The sequence below is a fragment of the Anomaloglossus baeobatrachus genome, chromosome 1 (genome assembly GCF_048569485.1).
Source record: "Anomaloglossus baeobatrachus isolate aAnoBae1 chromosome 1, aAnoBae1.hap1, whole genome shotgun sequence".
Lineage (NCBI taxonomy): Eukaryota > Metazoa > Chordata > Amphibia > Anura > Aromobatidae > Anomaloglossus > Anomaloglossus baeobatrachus.
Window position 1 is genome coordinate 710,755,585 of NC_134353.1, and position 21,833 is coordinate 710,777,417.

General features: G+C 47.5%; 1 protein-coding gene across 1 annotated transcript in view; it reads left to right on the plus strand.

The window, feature by feature from the left end:
* Nucleotides 1-20,997, plus strand: part of LOC142298854 (solute carrier family 2, facilitated glucose transporter member 11-like) — a 34,754-nt gene extending 13,757 nt beyond the window's left edge. Inside the window, exons 8-12 of the mRNA XM_075341795.1 lie at nucleotides 5,313-5,423; nucleotides 6,979-7,080; nucleotides 12,437-12,512; nucleotides 12,734-12,861; nucleotides 19,763-20,997. Of these exons, the coding sequence (XP_075197910.1) occupies nucleotides 5,313-5,423; nucleotides 6,979-7,080; nucleotides 12,437-12,512; nucleotides 12,734-12,861; nucleotides 19,763-19,948 (603 nt within the window). The 3' untranslated portion in view covers nucleotides 19,949-20,997. The remainder of the gene's footprint in view (nucleotides 1-5,312; nucleotides 5,424-6,978; nucleotides 7,081-12,436; nucleotides 12,513-12,733; nucleotides 12,862-19,762) is intronic.
* Nucleotides 20,998-21,833: the final 836 nt, after the last annotated feature.

Sequence of the window (21,833 nt, forward strand, 5' to 3'; positions counted from 1 at the left end):
AGCCTCTCTCTCTCCCCAGCTTCCCCCCAGCCTCTCTCTCTCCCCAGCCTCCCCCCCAGCCTCTCTCTCTCCCCAGCCTCCCCCCCAGCCTCTCTCTCTCCCCAGCCTCCCCCCCCAGCCTCTCTCTCTCCTCAGCCTCCCCCCAGCCTCTCTCTCTCCCCAGCCTCCCCCCCAGCCTCTCTCTCTCCCCAGCCTCCCCCCCAGCCTCTCTCTCTCCCCAGCCTCCCCCCAGCCTCTCTCTCTCCCCAGCCTCCCCCCCAGCCTCTCTCTCTCCCCAGCCTCCCCCCCAGCCTCTCTCTCTCCCCAGCCTCCCCCCAGCCTCTCTCTCTCCCCAGCCTCCCCCCCCAGCCTCTCTCTCTCCCCCAGCCTCCCCCCCAGCCTCTCTCTCTCCCCAGCCTCCCCCCCAGCCTCTCTCTCTCCCCAGCCTCCCCCCCAGCCTCTCTCTCTCCCCAGCCTCAACCCCAGCCTCTCTCTCTCCCCAGCCTCCCCCCCAGCCTCTCTCTCTCCCCAGCCTCCCCCCCAGCCTCTCTCTCTCCCCAGCCTCTCTCTCTCCCCAGCCTCTCTCTCTCCCCAGCCTCTCTCTCTCCCCAGCCTCCCCCCCAGCCTCTCTCTCTCCCCAGCCTCCCCCCAGCCTCTCTCTCTCCCCAGCCTCCCCCCCAGCCTCTCTCTCTCCCCAGCCTCCCTCCCAGCCTCTCTCTCTCCCCAGCCTCCCCCCCAGCCTCTCTCTCTCCCCAGCCTCTCTCTCTCCCCAGCCTCTCTCTCTCCCCAGCCTCTCTCTCTCCCCAGCCTCCCCCCCAGCCTCTCTCTCTCCCCAGCCTCTCTCTCTCCCCAGCCTCCCCCCCAGCCTCTCTCTCTCCCCAGCCTCCCCCCCAGCCTCTCTCTCTCCCCAGCCTCCCCCCCAGCCTCTCTCTCTCCCCAGCCTCCCCCCCAGCCTCTCTCTCTCCCCAGCCTCCCCCCCAGCCTCCCCCTCTCCCCAGCCTCCCTCCCAGCCTCTCTCTCTCCCCAGCCTCCCCCCCAGCCTCTCTCTCTCTCCAGCCTCTCTCTCTCCCCAGCCTCCCCCCCAGCCTCTCTCTCTCCCCAGCCTCCTCCCCAGCCTCAGCCTCTCTCTCCCCAGCCTCCCCCCCAGCCTCAGCCTCTCTCTCTCCCCAGCCTCCCCCAGCCTCAGCCTCTCTCTCTCCCCAGCCTCCGCCTCTCTCTCTCCCCAGCCTCCCCCCCCAGCCTCAGCCTCTCTCTCTCCCCAGCCTCCCCCCCCAGCCTCAGCCTCTCTCTCTCCCCAGCCTCCCCCCCAGCCTCAGCCTCTCTCTCTCCCCAGCCTCCCCCCCAGCCTCAGCCTCTCTCTCCCCAGCCTCCCCCCCAGCCTCAGCCTCTCTCCCCCCAGCCTCCCCCCTAGCCTCAGCCTCTCTCCCCCCAGCCTCCCCCCTAGCCTCAGCGTCTCTTTCCCCCCAGCCTCCCTCTCCCCCAGCCTCAGCCTCTCTCCCCCCAGCCTCAGCCTCTCTTCCCAGCCTCAGCCTCTCTCTCTTCCCAGCCTCCCCCAGCCTCAGCCTCTCTCCCCCCAGCCTCCCCTTGCATGATTATAGTGGACAAAAAGAGGCATCGCAACGATCAACTAACCTGTAAGGAGCCCATACATTCTAGGCTCTGCCTCTGCCTTACCTGCTCCGGTGCCCGCCGCCCTGCTCTGGCTGGCTCCACTTCTGGCTGGCTCCAGCTGCAGACGCGTCCTCCTCCGCGGCGTGTGTTGTCTGCAGCACGGGGCAGTCAGCTGATTGTCGCGCCCGCGCGCCTCTGACCCCGGAAGTGCAGGCAATGGAACTTCCGGGGTTAATCAGCTCACTATGCCTATTTAAATAGACAGAAGTGCGCCTCTCCTCCCTCCCCCCCCCCCCCCCCGAACACAGCCGAGTGTAACGGAGGGAGGGACGGGGGGCGGGGATGTAAAAAAAAAAAAAAAAAAAAATTTATATATAATTTTTTTTTTTTTTTTTTTTTTTTTTTTGCTGCCAGAAAGTGCCGCCCCCCGCAACGTGCCGCCCTAGGCACGGGACCACGGGTGCCTAGTGGCAAATACGGCCCTGGGTACGGTGCCACTTGTGATTTGCAAGGAAAAGTGAAATCCGATTAAACATCAGAGTCCACTCGTACTAGGGCAAAATTATGGGGCAGTGTCCATCTGCGATTGATTTCTCATGCCATAGCGGTATGTGGAATGAATCGCAACATGTTGCGTTTGACAGCGAGTCTCAGTTCACACGCATACAACGCACTTGCATGTCATCTGACTGCATTGCAATGTACGCAGAGACAGGCAGCGGAGGAGAGGGAGAAAGTGCTCCTCCCTCCTCTCCCCAGCTGTGATCTGATCTCAAGATCGGATCATAGTCGCATTAAACTGGGCTTTAGCCTGCAGCAGAGGATCATTAGCATATCACTTCTGATACTTTCTCTATGCACAGGTGGAATCATACCCTAAGAGACCTCAGACTAATTGTCAGATTCTGTAGTGTGAACAGAGTCTGACGCCGCTATGATACCAAGTGAGTGCAAAGCCAAACAACGCATGTCAGCTTCTCTCCATTGATCTGTGGCTGCAAGTTTCAGCTCAACTGCCATGTTGTCATCAATCATGACAGTAGCTCATAAGAAAGAATATAAAAGGTATTACTCTGTGGTCAAATTAAGCTCACTGAGAGATTCACAGTTAACTCATTCGAAATAAACTGCATCACAGAAACTAAAGAAGGCAAACTTTTGAATGAAGCCCAACTGCAAAAAATTTTATATTTTTTTATTTAAGTAAAAGTACATGCATTTAAGTTGGCAAAGTGCCTCATATAAATGATTTAGCTGATTTAGTATGCAGGAAAGTAGGACACTTAGTTATCCAAAGTTTTCGGATATACAGAAGACTTGGAGGGGATCTAAAAAAAGTAATATATAGGATTAAAGACTTTGTAGAAAATAATAAAACATTTATGGACTACTAGAAGGTGGCTCGATTCTACGCATCGGGTATTCTAGAATTTACGTATTGTGTAGTTAATGTATGATTTTTGTTATATATATATATATAGATGTTGTTGTGTGTAGTTACCAAGTGTTTGTGTAGGGCGCTGTACATGTTCTGGGTGTTGTCTGGGTGTGGCGGGGGGTGAGAGCGGTGTTGTTTGTGTGTTGCGTTGTTTGTAGAGTGCTGTGTGTCTGTAGCGTTGTGTGTTGCGCGGTTTGTGTGGGTGTGGGGTGCGTGTGTGTGTTTTGGGGGGAGGTATGTTTTGTGCAATGTGTGTGTGTTGTGCGGTATGTGCGTATATTTGTGTATGCTGCGGTGTTTGTGTTTTGGGTGTTGTGTGTGTGCGGCGTTGTCTGTGTTTGTGGGTGTCTATGTAGGGCGGTGTTTGTGGTTCCCAGTGTGTGTGTGGTGTGTTGTGCGGTGCGCGTGTGGCGGTGTGTGTGTGTTTTTGGGGGAGGTGTGCACCCCCATCGTGTTCCATCCCCCATGCTGCGCACTCCCCATCGTGCTCCATCCCCCATGTTGCGCACTCCCCATCGTGCTCCATCCCCCATGCTGCGCACTCCCCATCGTGCTCCATACCCCATGCTGCGCACCCCCATCGTGCTCCATCCCCCATGCTGCGCACCCCAATCGTGCTCCATCCCCATGCTGCGCACTCCCCATCGTGCTCCAACCCCCATGCTGCGCACTCCCCATCGTGCTCCATCCCCCATGCTGCGCACCCCCCATCGTGCTCCATCCCCTATGCTGCCCACCCCCCATCGTGCTCCATCCCCCATGCTGCGCACCCCCCATCGTGCTCCATCTTCCATGCTGCGCACCCCACATCGTGCTCCATACCCCATGCTGCGCACCCCCCATCGTGCTCCATCCCCCATGCTGCGCACCCCCCATCGTGCTCCATCCCCCATGCTGCCCACCCCCATCGTGCTCCATCCCCCATGCTGCGTACCCCCCATCGTGCTTCATCCCCCATGCTGCGCACTCCCCATCGTGCTCCATCCCCCATGCTGCGCACTCCCCATCATGCTCCATCCTCCATGCTGCGCACTCCCCATCGTGCTCCATCCCCCATGCTGCGCACCCCCCATCGTGCTCCATCCCCCATGCTGCGCACTCCCCATCGTGCTCCATCCCCCATGCTGCGCACCCCCCATCGTGCTCCATCCCCCATGCTGCGCACTCCCCATCGTGCTACAAACCCCCATGCTGCGCACCCCCATCGTGCTCCATCCTCCATGCTGCGCACTCCCCATCGTGCTCTATTCCCCATGCTGCGCACCCCCCATCGTGCTCCATCCCCCATGCTGCGCACCCCCCATCGTGCTCCATCCCCCATACTGCACACTCCCCATCGTGCTCCATCCCCCATGCTGCACACTCCCCATCGTGCTCCATCCTCCATGCTGCGCACACCCCATCGTGCTACATCCCCCATGCTGCGCACCCCCAATCGTGCTACATCCCCCATGCTGCGCACCCTGTCGTGCTCCATCCCCCATGCTGCGCACTCCCCATCGTGCTCCATCCCCCATGCTATAATAGTTCTCCTATTTTACTCAGAGAGGAGTATAATAGGAGGACTATAATAGGAGGAGTAGTCCTGGGGGGAGAGGAGTATAATGCCGGCTCCCTGCACATGTGTACCGGGAGCCGGTGTACGCTGGTAACTATGATACACATCGGGTAACCAAGGGACCTTAGTTACCCGATGTGTATAATGGTTACCAGCGTTCACCGGCTCCGTCACGATCAGAGCAGCTGCTGGGATCGTGACGGAGCCGGTGTACACTGGTAACTATGATACACATCGGGTAACCAAGGGACCTTAGTTACCCGATGTGTATAATGGTTACCAGCGTTCATCGGCTCCGTCACGATCCCAGCATCGCAAGGTTATGTCTGGCGATGCGTGCGGAGGGCCGGGGCGAGCGGTCAATCCATGCGGAGGGCGGGGCCAGGCCGAGGCAAGCGACCAATCCGTGGAGGGCGGGGCCAGGCTGAGCCCAGCGGCGACCAATCCGTGGGGGAGGCGGGGCCAGGCTGAGCCCAGCGGCCAATCAGGTGGTTGTCACTCTAATGACACTCACCGTGACACAATTTTGGAGCAAGACAGACAGACAGACAGACAGAATAAGGCAATTATATATATAGATTAGAGGCTGTTGCTGATATAGAAAAAAGTGAAATGATGCGAACTTATCAATAATCTAATATGCATTCAGATTTCTTCAAGGCCACAAGCACATGTTATTTATGTTTTACATTTAGGGTCAATAACATTTTATTGATCTAATTCCAGGTTTACTTCTATGCATATGACATTTTCCAGAATGCAGGTATTCCAGCCAGTGAGACACCATATGTCTCTCTAGGAATTGGAATAATGGAAATTTTCACAACAGTCCTATGTGTGAGTATCCCCATAGTTTAATTGCCTCAACATATTCATCTTGGATAGTGAACAAGTCATAGCTTTAGGCTGTATTAGTTTTTATATGGCTTTTTTTATCAGTTTCGGCTGCAAAAATATGATGGCAAATCAAGTTTTGCAACATATAGCATATTTGAATCCAGCTGCTTGAAGGGTCCAGAATGACTGATGCACAAGTTGATGTGAAGGATCCCAGAGCAATCTATGTGATCAGTTCTTGCATCAGTTTCCTTCCAGTGGTTCACTACTATGCTGGAGGGAAAATAGAATTAAAGCAAATCTTTCAGCAGGTTTTTGCTATGTAATCTGAAGACAATGTGCTGTAGGGGTTGACACAGAGATTTCAGGGATGTGTCTCTTATCACACTTTGTGTTGTTGTTTACCTGTAATGTTTGTTTTAGCTTCAGAATATTATCATTGAGGGACTAGGTCAACTAGAGGTCAGCTAGTTAAACTCGCCTCCTGCTGTATTAGCACCTTACTGGCTAAAGAAATGTACATACAGAGCCTGGTGTGGGAGGGGTCAGCTGTCTGAGCTCAGCTGCCTCTCTAAATCTAAAAACTCTTAGGCTATGTGTCCACGGTAGAATGTACCTGCGGATTTTTCTGCCTGAAAATCCGCGACTTTCGCGGCAAATCCGCACCCGCGGATTTGCCGCGGATTTACCGCGGATTTGCCGCGGATTTTGATGCGGATTTTTTTTTTTTTTTTTCCCATTCAAAACCAAAAATCCGCACCAAATCTGCAACAAACAATTGACATGCTGCAGATTTTTCCGGATCAAAATCCGCGGCAAATCCGCAGCGGAAAAATCCGCAGCATGGACACAGCATTTCCAAAATGCCATTGAAATGGCTTGGAAGTGCCGCTGCTGCAGATTTTCGGGAAATCCGCGGCAAATCCGCGGCAAAATCCGCGGCAAATCCGCAGCGTGGGCACATAGCCTTAGAGTGTGTGCCCACAATCATGACTCGCTGTGTTCAGAACGCAGCGAGTACTGACCTGCGAGGCCGTGTGTCTCCTCCGCAGGAGAACGCAGGAGAACACAGCTGACTGTGCCCACGATCAGGGTTCAGTGCGCTGCGGTCTCCTCGCTGTGTTCTCCCTACGGAGAACACATGCAATTCCGCAGCAAACAATTGACATGCTGCAATCTGGAAACGCGACCCGCAGTTCAGTGTTTGCTGTGGAAAAAACAAGCACAGTGGGCACGGGATTTCTAAAAATCCCGTCCACTCCACTTGTACTGTACACGGCAGTGTTTTGGGCGCAGCTGAAGCATGCTGCGTCCAAAACGCTGCAAATACTGACCGTGGGCACGCACCCTTATTGTGCCAGAATTGCTCTACCCAGTAAACTAAGTGATACAGCGTAGGATTCAGGGTCTCTTTGCCTATATCATGCTGCTCTCAGATGAGGTAGTAAAGTAATACTTACAGATTCACTTTAACAACCAGTCACTGGAAAAGAGCACTTTCTGGCACTGATGATTATTTTTCTTCATTTTCATTATCATCACTGTCTTCTTATAGGGTTTTTTCATTGATCGTCTGGGCAGAAAGACACTACTGTGGGTGAACTATGTGATCCTGGCACTGACATTGACTTTACTCACTGCAACACTTACCCTTCAAGTAAGAAAAACTTGTCATTTTGTAAATATCTATTTATGGGATATTCTCAATTTTGGAAATTATCCTCTATCCGCCCACTTCCCAATCACTGGCGTTTGACCGCTTGTGAATGGAGCAGAGGTCAATCATACACAATGTCACCCTATTCACTTCTAATGGGACTGTCAGAGATAGCTGATTGTTCTTTGGCACCCCTGTAAGAATGAATGTTACAGCAGCGCATATAATCAGAACCCCAGTAATTGTGGAATGATCCCATATTCTATGGATAGAGAATAACTTCTACACTGTGTGCAGAATTATTAGGCAAATGAGTATTATGATCACATGATACTTTTTATACCTGTTGTTGTCCTACTCCAAGCTGTATAGGCTTGAGAGCCAACTACCAATTAAGTAAATAAGGTAATGTGCATCTCTGTAATGAGGAGGGGTGTGGTGTAAGACATCAACACCCTATATAAGGTGTGCTTAATTATTAGGCAACTTCCTTTCCTTTCTCAAAATGGGTCGGAGAGAGATTTGACGGGCTCTGAAAAGTCTAAAATTGTGAGATGTCTTGCAGAGGGATGCAGCAGTCTTGAAATTGCCCAAGTTTTGAAGCGTGATCACCGAACAATCAAACGTTTCATGGCAAATAGCCAACAGGGTCGCAAGAAGCGTGATGGGCAAAAAAGGCGCAAAATAACTGTCCATGAATTGAGAAAACTCAAGTGTGAAGCTGCCAAGATGCCATTTGCCACCAGTTTGGCCATAATTCAGAGCTGCAATGTTACTGGAGTATCAAAAAGCACAAAAAATGTGCCATACTCAGGGTCATGGCCCAAGTAAGGAAGGCTGAAAAACGACCACCTTTGAACAAGAAACATAAGATAAAACGTCAAGTCTGGGCCAAGAAATATCTTAAGAATGATTTTTCAAAGGTTTTATCGACTGATGAAATGAGAGTGACTCTTGATGGGCCAGATGGATGGGCCAGAGGCTGGATCAGTAAAGGGCAGAGAGCTCCACTCCGACTCAGACGGCAGCAAGGTAGAGGTGGGGTACTGGTATGGGCTGGTATCATCAAAGATGAACTTGTGGGAGCTTTTTGGGTTGAGGATGGAGTGAATCTCAACTCCCAGACCTACTGCCAGTTTCTGAAAGACAACTTCTTCAAGCAGTGGTACAGGAAGAAGTCAGTATCGTTCAAGAAAAACATGATTTTCATGCAGGACAATGCTCCATCACATGCATCCAACTACTCCACAGCGCGGCTGGCCAGTAAAGGTCTAAAAGATGAAAAAATAATAACATAGACCCCTTGTTCACCTGATCTGAACCACATAGAGAACCTGGGGTCCCTCATAAAATGTGAGATCTACAGGGAGGGAAAACAGTACACCTCTCAGAACAGTGTCTGTGAGGCTGTGGTGGCTGCTGCACACAATGTTGATCGTAAACCGATCAAGCAACTGACTATGGATGGTAGGCTGTTGAGTGTCATCATAAAGAAAGGTGGCTATATTGGTCACTCATTTTTGGGGGTTTTGTTTTTGCATGTCAGAAATGTTTATTTCTAAATTTTGTGCAGTTATATTGGTTTACCTGGTGAAAATAAACAAGTGAGATGGGAATATATTTAATTTTTATTAAGTTGCCTAATAATTCTGCACAGTATTAGTTACCTGTACAAACAGATATCCTCCTAAGATAGCCAAATCTAAAAAAAACCACTCCAACTTCCAAAAATATTAAGCTTTGAGTCTTTTGGGTTGATTGAGAACATAGTTGTTGATCAATAATAAAAAAATCCTCTAAAATACAACTTGCCTAATAAGTCTGCACACAGTGTAAACTTTCGAATATCCCTTTAAATGTTTTTTTCTGAAAGCGGAAATTACAAAAAAAAATTTGCTTTTACAATGTTAATATAAAAGGCATTTTCTCAGTAAAGACATTGATGACACATAACTATGAGGCACATTACAGGCAATGGACAAACAAGTGGCATTTGGAAAACTTGGGTGAAGGTCACAGAAGACAAAAGGTACCGTCACACTAAGCAACATCGCTAGCAACATCGCTGCTGAGGCACAACTTGCTAGCGATGTTGCTGTGTGTGACAGCGAGAGAGCAATAATTGAATGTGCAGAGAGCAGGGAGCCGGCTTCTGCGGATGCTGGTAACCAATGTAAATATCGGGTAACCAAGAAGCCCTTTCCTTGGTTACCCGATATTTACCTTCGTTACCAGCGACCGCCGCTCTCACGCTGTCAGTGCCGGCTCCCTGCTCCCTGCACACATAGCCAGACTACACATCGGGTAGTTAACCCTATGTGTACTCTGGCTAGGAGTGCAGGGAGCCAGCGCTAAGCGGTGTGTGCTGGTAACCAAAGTAAATATCGGGTTGGTTACCCAATATTTACCTTGGTTACCAAGCGCAGCATCGCTTCCACGCGTCGCTGCTGGCTGGGGGCTGGTCACTGGTTGCTGGTGAGATTAGCCTGTGTGACAGCTCACCAGCAACTCATGTAGCGAGGCCAGGTCAGGTTGCTGGTGGGATCGCTGGAGCGTCGCTTAGTGTGACGGTACCTAAAGTTTCCCAAAGTCCCTGTCCTTGAATTGCAGATATCAGCATTGGTTAGACCTCCACGATAATGTAGCATCAGGGTCGGCCCTGGGTGAAAGAGTCACAGTGGGCTCCATGCACACACAGACACGCACATACACAAATATTTACTCATATAGGCATAAGTGCATATATATATTTCAAGACAAAAATAAATCTAAACAAACATTAAATATATACACAGTCATATACACTGAAATACATAGATATACACATCATACATGCACATACAAACTGACAAATTAGAGATATTTTTAACCCCTTCACCCCCAGCCAATTTTCCATTTTTCTTTTTGTTGCTTCTCTTCTTCCGAAAACCGTATCTTTTTTTATTTTTTCCGTCAATCTTGCCATATAAGGGCTTGTTTATTGCGGGCCGAGTTGTACGTTTAACTGAAATCATACGTTTTACCATAAGGTGTAATGGAAAACGGCAAAAAAAATTCCAAGTGAGGAAAAATTAAAAAAAAAAGTGTGATGGCATGATTGTTTTTGGGATATTTTATTCACCGTGTTCGCTATATGGTAAAACTGATAAACTGATGTGTGGGTGTGATGCCTCAGGTTGGTACAAGTTCGTAGACACCAAACATGTATAGGTTTACTTTTATCTAAGGGATTAAAAAAAATATCTGAAGTTTGTCCAAAAAAAGTGGTGCACCTTTTGCGCCATTTTCCGCAACTCGTAGCGTTCTCATTTTTGGGGATCTATGGCTCAGTGATTGCTTATTTTTGCCTCTCAAGCTGACATTTTTAACGGTACCATTTTTGCGCAGATGCTACGTTTTGATTACCTGTTATTGCATTTTGCGCAGAATTTGCTGTGACAAAACCAACAATAATTTTGGTGTTTGGAATTTTTTTGCCACTACACCGTTTACTGATCAGATTAATTGATTTTATATTTTGATAGGTCGGGCATTTCTGAATGTGGCTATGCCAAATGTGTGTATAGGCGAATGGGGGTGATTTGAACTTTTAGGTTTTTTATTTTGTTTTAATTTTTTAAAACTTTTTTTTACTTTTTTTTTTTATTTTACTAGTAGCCCTAGGGGACTATAAGGATCAGCAGTCTGATTGCTCATTCATTTCTGTTGATCACAGTTACACAGCTAAGATCGCCAGAAATACTCATCTCTTGTTAGAAGCAGCACTCAGCCGGCTAAAACAGGAAGTGAGTCATGTGAGCCACAGGAGTCATCACATGACCCTGTGCTACCATGGCAACTATCAGCTCACAGTGATCACGTCGCAGCGCCGCCAATGGAGCCGGGTGACTGAAGATTTACCACGACGGGTATTTAAATCGCGCTGTCACATTTTGACAGCGTGATTTAAGGGGTTACCAGAATCCACCCGTGCCTGCGAGGCACACATGTCAGCTGTTAAAATCAGCCACAGGTTATTTCACCTATATGACTTATGACATAATGTTTCGGTCTGCAGTTGTTAAGGGGTGTTAAGATGGGGAAGCTGGCAGCAGCCTCCCCCACCTCCCCCACTTGTCTCCAGTGCAGCTCCTCTCCAGCATGTGGATGTGGTTGTGCATGTGGCTGCTTGATGGCCGTCACTTTAACAGACATGGCCGATCACAGTGCACTTTGCAGCTGTGTCTACTAACAGTGATGCAGATGGGCCGTCACTGTGCCTTTAATCCTGCTTGCATGATGGCCCAGCCATGTTATTTGCTAGCAGACAAGGCCACACAATGCACTATGCACAGCCATGCCTGTTAAAGCATAGGTGGGGATCCTTTTTTTCTGCCAAGGGCCATTTGGAAATTTTTACCATCTTTCGGGGGCTGCACAAAATTATCAACTTGAAAATCACATTGGTATATTTGGTGAAACAATGAATTAACTCCCCCCAATTGTGGTAGCTGGAGTGGCTTCTTTTTGGTGCGATGTTAGATGGTATTGATGATGTTGCTTCTCACAACTGCTTTTCCAGTTTTGTGCTGGCCTGGAGTGCAGCCAACTCTTTGTGATAATAAGTTTTGCAAAGCATATACATCACAAAGGAGATGCTGGGAGTGCTGTATATATATATATATATATATATATATATATATATATTACATATGAGACACTAGAACTGCTGTATATACATCACATGGGAGACACCGAGACTGCTATGCATACATCACATAGAAGACACTGAGACTGCAAGAACACACATCACATAGGAGTCACTGAGACTCCTGTACATAAATCACATAGAAGACACTGAGACTGCTGTACATAATCACATAGGAGACACTGAGATTGGTATATATACTTTACATACATCACATAGGAGACACTGGGACTGCTGTACTTGCATAACATAGGAGACACTGATATTGGTGTATGTACAACAAATAGGAGATGCTGTGACTGCTGTATACAGAAACTGCTGAATGTACATCACATAAGAGACGTTGAGACTGTTGTACATACATAACATAGGAGGCACCGAATACTGTATATACATCAATGTTGGTCTATTGTTATTTTTTATATTTTAGAAGTATTAGGTAAAAATTGGTTGCACAGATGTACAATATCTAAATGTTTTTTTCTTGCAATGAACTTGAAAGAAAAATATCTTTCTTAATTGTAACATCAGGCATAGTATAGTCATATTAATAATGATAAGCTCTATATTCTGGTTAGCACCCTCTTGCTCTAATAATTGGGGACTTGTATACAAGACTCAGAGCTGCTTGTCCCTTAGTTTTTATACCGTCATTCTCTTCCCCTGCAGAGTGGATACTCGTGGCTGCCATATGCTTCTTGTATGTTGATCTTCATCTTTACATTGAGCTACGGCTTGGGTCCAGGTCAGTTATCTGTTAATATGATAAACACGTAGTCTTTATCTATATAATTCTAGTTATTGACAAATCAGATAGAAAATAGTCTAAATAATTGGGGCTTAATTATCTCCGAATCATATAGTACATCTTGACTGTAACTAAATGTAATACATAGTGATGGGTCTATTGTGATCTGGAGAATTAAATCCTGAATAAACCAATGTTTTCTAATCCTTACTGTACAGGAGGTGTCACTTGTGTGCTGCCCACGGAGCTGTTTGTGCAATCCTACAGACCAGCGGCATATGCCATAACCGGGGCCCTCATCTGGCTGGGATTGTTTGTGATAGGCTTGGCTTTTCCATTCGTTGAGGTAGGATTTTTAACACAGCTAAAAGGAAATTCTGTCTGTTCTAGGTGTTATTTTGGCCTGCTCTGATCACTTATCTCTTTAAAGAGGTTGTTTAGGATTCTAGGAAATTTGTCTGACACAAGTCAAGGTGAAACATGATAAAATAACTCACCTTTCAGATTTAATGCTATGTTATCAGGGTCATTTGTGTAAAACATTGTGAGGCTCTGTGCGCACGCTGCAGATTTACCGCGGTTTTTGCCTCGGATTTGCCGTGGAATTGCTGCAGAAAATGTGTCTAACATTGCTGCAGTCATTCCCCAGCAAATCCTATGGGTTTTAAAAAATGCTGTGCGCACACTGCGTCTTTTTATACCCGCGGATTTACCCGCGGATTTTCGGCTGCAGAATTAATGAGCATGCCATTTGTTTTCCGCAGGTACCTTTGGTTTTTGCCATAGATAATGGTAAAAATCCGCAGGGATCAACTTGGGGAAAATCTGCGGTAAATCCAAGGCAAATTCGCACAAAATCCGTGGCAAACCGCAGCAAACCGCGGTAAAATCGCATGCGGATTTCGTTGCGGTTTTGGTGTGGTTTTTTACCGTGGTTTTATCGTGTTTTTTTCTTAAGAAAAAGGCACTTTCTAGTGCACACATAGCATTACACTATTTTCTACTCTGGACCACAAGGAAAACTGACACTAAAGGGGGCTTTACACGGTAGCGCTATCGCTAGCAATTTGTAGCGATAGCGAGCATGTAAGTACCCGCCCCCGTCGCGCATGCAATTGTTTGTGATCGCTGCCGTAGCGAACATTATCGCTACGGCAGCGTCACATGCACTTACCTGGTCGGCGGCATCGCTGTGACTGCCGAACAATCCCTCCCTCAAGGGGGAGGTACGTTCGGCATCACAGCGACGTCACCGCAACGTCACTAAGCGGCTGGCCAATCAAAGCGGAGGGGCGGAGATGAGCAGGACGTAACATCCCGCCCACCTCCTTCCTTCCGCATTGTAAGGAGACGTTCCTCGCTCCTGCGGTGTCACACACAGCGATGTGTGCTGCCGCATGACCGATGAACCACCTGGATAAACAACCCTTACCGATTTTTGAGTTTGGGACGACCTCTCCATGGTGAACGATTTTCACCATTTTTGAGGTCGCTTAAGGTCGCTGGTCAGTGTAACACGCTGCGATATCGTTAATGACGCCGGATGTGCGTCACTAACAACTTGACCCCGACGACAAAACATTAACGATATCGTAGCGTGTAAAGCCCCCTTAACTCCTTTACTGCCCTAGAGCACCAGGGATGGAGACCTTAACCCCTTCTCTAGCCTATGATACCAGGAATACTAACACTAACTTCTTTATTGCCCTAGGCCTCCAGGCATATAGACATTAACCTCTCTACTGTGCTACACTATCAGTGATGCAGACATTAACCCAGTCTGTGCCTTAGGCATAGGGTAAAGACACATGACCATATTCTTTCCATCCAAGAAAAATGGTCTAACTATTCTGATCAGAGTTTGATGAGAGTGGCATCAGTTTTTCTATTAGGTAGAGAGAAAAAAAAGTTTATCCGTCTTCTCCATTATGTCACTCTATGGAATTCAGACTGCACTTGGATGTCATCCGAGTGCTGTCCGATGTTTTTCAAGAAGCCATAGACTTGCACGGTCGATTTTGATTCGACACTCAGATCAAAATCAGGCATTTTCTGCTTCGTATCACATGGTCCCTGGAAAAAGTCGGACATGTGCACAGTGTCACGGGGTGTGACAGGATCACTAGGAACAGGGGAACCTACACTGGCCCTCAGGCTAGGGAAACCCTGGCTCACCCTGATCCCAAAGATGCGTCTAAAGGGGATGATGTTTGGGCCACCTTCCTAACCCTAGCTCCTGAACAACACTGGTCTAGTGGCCCCCCTTCCTACACCTGGAGAAGGCCGAGACAGGAGTGATTAATCCCACACAAATAAACAGATGGGGGTGGTAGGAAACCAAAACTCAAATTCGCAGCAATCACTGAAAGACATATAGACAATATGTGATCAGGAGGAAACTAAAGGAAGGGAGGAAATAATCAGACAACAAGAGTATTTCCACAACACACCAAACAGCACATAGAAGTTCACCAGCAACTGCATATCAAAGCACAAGGACCGGGATCGCATAAAGGTATCATTGGCATGGGAGAACAGGCTCCATCTTAAAAAGGACAGAGGTGAATGTGATAGGTCTCCTGCAACATGTGACTCTAGCAGTAATCACAGGCTAGCAGAAATTAACTCCTGCAAGTCTGATTACTAACACGAGCAGACCTGATCGATGTCCAAGCCTGTTTGTGCAACTCAAAGTAGCATCGTGTGGAGTGTCTGACTCTGCTGTGTGAACAGTGTCAAAAGTAGTCCTGACACTTGAGCCAAATACCGTGTGAGGCCTGTGCCACACATCCGTGCTGCCGGCACGTGTTTGTCATTTTTTACACGTACCGGCGGCACGGAGACACTTTAACCAATGCTACCCTATGGTAGCAGGCACACACACGTAAAACCACACGGAACGTGTGTCCGTGTGCGTTTGTACGTGTGTGCGATTTTCAAAGCGCTGACATGTCAGTGTTTTCTCCGGCAGCACGGGTGTCACACGGCCCGCACCCGTACCACACGGGTGTAGTGTGGATGCGGTCCCGTGTGACACGCGCCGGAGTAAACACACATGTCAGGGAAAAAAATAAAAAACATTAACTCACCTTCTCCAGCCCTCCTGTCTCTGCCGCTGCTGCCTCTTGCTGCCGACCGCCGCTCATTAATCTCATAGAATATTCACTTCACTGCCTGGCAGCAGCAGCAGCGGGGAGACGGGAGGGCTGGAGACCGAGGATCAGCACCACGGACAGCAGCGCGGACAGCAGGGAGGACCAGGTGAGTATAATAATTACTGATTCTACGTGTGCTATCGCGGATAGCACACGTAGAACACACGTGTCACGCACGTACCAGAGACACGTACTTACCTGCACACAACACGCAGGGAAAATACGTGTCTCTCGGCACGTGCGTGAAATTCACGTGAGTGTGGCAGAGGCCTGACACACAGCCCCATAGAGAATCATGAGTCTGAGTGCTATCTGTGAAAATCACAGGTCGCACTGGACAGCAAAATTGGTCTTGTGTATGAGCCCTAACAGGGACCCTGACATTATCCTTCCTTTCATTGACCTAGACCTCAAGCCAAGTTAATTATGTCACACTATTTGAGGCTAGCAATCATTTACTTGTCATTGTTTTGGATAATCCAATTTGATAGGAACAGTCACAGTTAATCAATAACTTTTCAGCTCACTAGATAAAAAGGCTAAAGGGGGCTTTACACGCTGCGACCGCTAATGCGAACTCGTTGGGGTCACGGAATTGGTGACGCACATCCGGCCGCATTAGCGATGCCGTTGCGTGTGACACCTATGAGCGATTTTGCATCGTCGCAAAAACGTGCAAAATCGCTCATCGGTGACATGGGGGTCCATTCTCAAATATCGTTACTGCAGCAGTAACGAGGTTGTTCCTCGTTCCTGCGGCAGCACACATCGCTCCGTGTGACGTCACAGGAACGAGGAAGCTCTCCTTACCTGCCTCCCGGCCGCAATGCGAAGGAAGGAGGTGGGCGGGATGTTACGTCCCGCTCATCTCCGCCCCTCCGCTTCTATTGGGCGGTAGTTCAGTGACGCTGTTGTGACGTCGCTGTGACGCTGAACGAACCGCCCCCTTAGAAAAGAGGCGGTTCGCCGGTCACAGCGACGTCGCCGGGCAGGTAAGTATGTGTGACAGGTCTGGGCGATGTTGTGCAGCATGGGCAGCGATTTGCCCGTGTCGCACAACAGATGGGGGCGGGTACCCACGCTAGCGATATCGGTACCGATATCGCAGCGTGTTAAGCGGCCTTTAGTGGAAACATTGGCTTTGATATTGAACTTCCAAATTAAAATAGCTAATACCAATGCAGTTAGTAATATTGTCATCCGACAGCTCTATGATGAGTTAGGATTTTCATCAGGGCCTTCATCCACACAGCACAGGACACTAGCACAGGGCATATGCCATAGAGCAATAAAATGGTGTGTGGCAAATAACCCTTTAATGACAACATAAAATACATATTGATGTTTGTTAAGGTGCTAAATGTCAGGTGCCAATCCCCAATAGACTAAACAATGACAGAGGAACTACTAAGGCCACTTCATAAACAGCGAGAGGTGATGATTCACAATAAATAGTTGAGCCAGTATTGAAAATTACCCATCTGATAAATCAGTCACCTCTGCAGCACTAATGATCCAGCTGTCTGTAACTTGGCCAGGAACGGGAGTCATGGGCGAGGCCTTTACTGCTTCACTTGCCCCAGTACGCTACAGACACGGAGGTTTGAGTGGGTGTGGAAGTGTCTGGTCACAGCGGTACTTCTCGTTCATAAGTCAGCTTCTCATCGTCTAGTTCACACTGGGTGGTTTCGCAGTGAGGGTTATTAAAGACTAGTCCACAATGGTTAAAAACTGCACTTAGTTTTCTTGTAACACATTTCAAACACCGTTCCACTTTGCTTGCAACGGATTTCACACTCAGCTTTTCATAAGAAATTGTAGTACAAACTAGCATTTATGTTACAGATGTAGACAAGATCACACTTGCTACCAAGGAGGGTGGGGGCTTGACGCCTCGCTGTCCCCTGGATATCCAACCACATGGGTCTATGTGTGTCACTGTGGCTAGACTACCCTACATGCAATGGCATAACTAGAGTCCAATGGGCCCCGATGCAAAGTTTGAGCCTGGGCCTCCCCACATGTTGTCAGATGTATGGGCCGTTGTAGTCTTCTAAATCCTATAAAGACATGTGACTTGCCCTTCCTCCCCCTTCATTGTGTAGTACTAAGACTACTGTACTAATGTCCTCCATCCTGAGCCACTTCCTGGTAAATATGTCCCACATCCTGGTGTATGACCTCATCATGGGTGTGTCCTGGAAAATATGGCCACATTGAGGTATATATGCCCCTATCATGGCCCATCCTTTTATATATGACCTCATCTTAGTATATGTGTCTCCATCATAGCCCTATCCTGGTATTTTTCCCCATCATGACCACATCCTGGTGCATGACCCCATCATGGGTATATCCTGGTATATATGTCCTCAACCTGGCCCATCCTGATATATGTTCACATCCTGGCCCCATCCTGATACATATGTCTCCATCCTGGTACATATGCCCCAATCATGGGCCCATCCTGGTATAGATGTCCCCATAATGAACCCACCCTGGTATATATGTCCCCATCCTGGTATATATGTTCCCATAATGGCCCCCATCCTGGCATAGATGTCAGCATAATGGCCCCATCCTAGTATATATGTTAACATAATGGCTCCATCCTGGTATACATGTCCCCATAATGGCCCCATCCTGGTATACATGTCCTTATAATGACCCCAGTCTGGTATACATGTTCCCATAATAGCCCCATCCTTGTATACATATCCCCACAATGGCCTCAGCCTGGTATAAATGTACCCATAATGGCCACCTCCTGGCACATATTATACCTTTGGGTGCTGCACACAGTAAACAAAATAAATGATTGGGGCAGTTGGGGGCCTTTGTAATTGTGGCAGAGCCTGCTGTTCCGCTGCAACACAGCCCGGTGTTCTTCCTCTGCACCCCAACTGCCACATTAGTGCAATACAGTAATCATACTTTTTCTTCATGCATCACAAGCACTGACACTGTCACAGATTCTTTCCACCAAATAAACCTCTTTACTTGTCAACGTCTTCAAAAACAGTTATTTATCTCGCCTGAGGCGGGCACATTCTTGTTTCCTGAAGGGGTTTCCATTAACAGCAGATAATTTATACATTTTACTGGCTGACCGCTTCTCTGGTACTCAGGATCCCGTTGGGGTCCCTAAGCTCCTAATTCTCCCCTTCAGCTTCACTATCCACAGCAGAATCAATGCATTCCGGTCAGTCAGGACCTACTCTTTTCTCAAGGGCCCACTGACCTTCTGCTGACAGAGTGGGTTTGTTAGGTATCTGTCAGGGAATGGCCACCACCCGGGCTGCAGTGCGTGTCTGGCACCCAGATTCGACCCAGAAGGTAATGCCAAAATAAAGTTATTTTCCTCCATCTTACCTCTCACAGACGCAGTCTGTCACTCTTCCTCAGGGTCTCTCCTCATCAACTGACTTCTTAACCGTTATTTTTCAAACTAAGCCCCTCCCCTTCCCTAACGCCCTCTAGCCCGGGAGTACCAGGGAAGCAGCTTTCAAATGGTGGCCACCTAGTGGCCGTTTAAACACATTACACCATAACAAACTTTAAACCTTGCATTTCATACACAGTGGTTTTGCAGGTCTGGGGCAGCTGAGCCTTACATCCCCTTACACACTCACCTTCGTCCGGCTCTCCCAGTGTCCTCCTGTGTGACAGCATGTCTGACTGCTTGCAATTGCACACGCTGTCTGTGTATGTATAGTGGGGTAAAAATAATTAAATAAATAGCGTAGGGTCCCCCTATATTATGATACCCAGCAGAACCTCCAGCTGCAGACCCCAGCCATGTGCTTATCTTGGCTATGTATCAACATAAGAGGGACAACATGTGCCTTTTTAAAAAAAAAATACGCATGAGGAAGGCTCACCCCATGAACCCGCTCCATACATCCACTTCCGACTTGTGCCGTACATGTGCGCCGGATGTCATGAAGGGGATAGTGAAATATCGCACTGCTCATGAAAAGGTTTGTAGTCTCTGAATAGCAAATCTCTGAAATCATGTACATAGATTCATACAGTATATCAGGGCATCCGACCTCCTTTCAACTTACATGACCCTTTCCTCTTTTTTCCCAGGAAGCATTGGGGACATTCTGCTTCATTTTTTTCTTGGCTTACTGCATCTCCGCAGCTGTATTTTCTTTCTGGATACTGCCAGAGACCAAGGACCGGAGTATGATGGAGATCCTGGAATCCTTTACCAAGCTTAATTATGGTGCTAAGAAAGACCAGCAGGACAAGCTTGTGTGTACCAGACTTTAGTTTTAGGCTTGGTGACATGTAAATATATGTATTTATTGTTTCTCCTCAGGACCATGCATGTATAGGATTGTATAGGAAATAAAGCATTGCATTGTAGGTTATATTGTTGAGCCAAATTACCCACATTTTGTTTATTAGAGGACTCACTTACTGGTGGGATTGATGCATATAGCTGTGTTTTGGATCCTTGCCAGAATCCTGAATATGGATTATATTATTAGTGACTTTTTTCTATTCTTTTTTTAACTCTCCTCTATCCACTAACTTCACTATGAAGCTGAGGGCAAGCACTGTAAAGGGAATTTGTCATCATGTTTTTGCTACCCCATCTAAAAGCAGCGTCATATAGGCACCGTGACTCTGATTTTCAGTGTCACTTACTTTACTGTTTGCTGCATATTTGAGAAAAATCACTGTTTTATCTGCCCCAGATCTAGCAGTTCTCTGAATGCTGACCTCTGTATAACCCCGCCCACACCATTGTTTGTCAGCTTTCTGTGTTCACTGTGCAGAGGCAGAAATCTGCCAATCAGTAGCGGGGGAGTGGTTGGACTACATGGCAGCAGGTGAACCAATCCATACTATCAGCTAGAAAAGAACAAAATCTACATGAGAATAATATTAGGTCAGTCAGTAATTAGTTTTTGGGAGGTTTTGTTTCTGTGCAACATAGTCATGCGACATACAAGTACTTATTGTTATACTGGTGGTACTATACAGACAACAGTACAATTGTGAAGTAATTAATATTGCATTCTAGTCTATTAGATGATTGACCCTGGGAGTTACGCAATATATGAGTGCAATATTTTGCCTAGTGAGAGGAGACAGGTTAGCCATGTATTAGGATGATACAAGGAAATGATGATAGGAAAAAAATATAGATTTGTTGTCAAACGTTTATATCTGTATGATTTATTATTTATTATTTTTGCTTGTATATTTTAGAAAATATTTAATAAAAAGATGCGTATTGATTTTGACCTAACCTAACAATTATCTGAATTCTGTAGACTGAATGCGGTGCCCATAGAATTCTATGGGCTTATGGTATAGGCTCAGAGGTGTAAAAAGTCTGAAACACAAAATAGTGCGATAACTGTATGTACGCAGAATATAATACTTCCTAATAATGAGAACGTAAGATATATTCAGACTATGTTCACACGTTGCTTTTTTGATGCTTTTTTTTCTGCCGCCAAAATCTGATCATTTGGCAATTAAAAAAAAACAAAAAAAACTGAAGCCAAAACACAGTTTGTCCCGCTTTTTTATTGCTTTTTTCTTGCTGCATTTTTAGAGTACATGCCCACGATCCCATTATGCTTCATTCTAGATGCAACGTGTCTTCTCTTGAGGAGATGCAAGTGTTCTCGACAGGAGCCTGCAGTGTCCATGCCCATCAAAGATGTGGGCGCAGCAGATTTTCGCTGTGTTCCCTCCGAGAAGACTAGCATTTCTGCAAGCGTAAGTGGACATGCTGCTGCTTGGAAAGCCACACCGCATGTCAGTTTACACTGCGGAAAAAAGAAACACGGTGGGCATGGGATTTCTATAAATTCCATTCAATGTGCTTCTACTGTACAACACAGGGAAAACACGCTGAATCCAGAACGCTGCTATTACTGATCGTGGGCATATACTCTTAAGGTTCCCAAAGTTCAGCTTTGCTCCCACCTTGCAAGCAAAAGGCATTGTGTAATAAGGTTGCTTTCACTCTGTGTCCCTCTCCCCAAACCCAACACAAAACAGGTTTCTGTCGTACACCATTTTCAGGAGTATACGCTTATTGGAGGTGGACACATAGATGCAGTCTACTAAGTCTACTAAGGGTGGCTTTACACGCTACGAGATCGCTAGCCGATGCTAGCGATGGCGAGCGTGA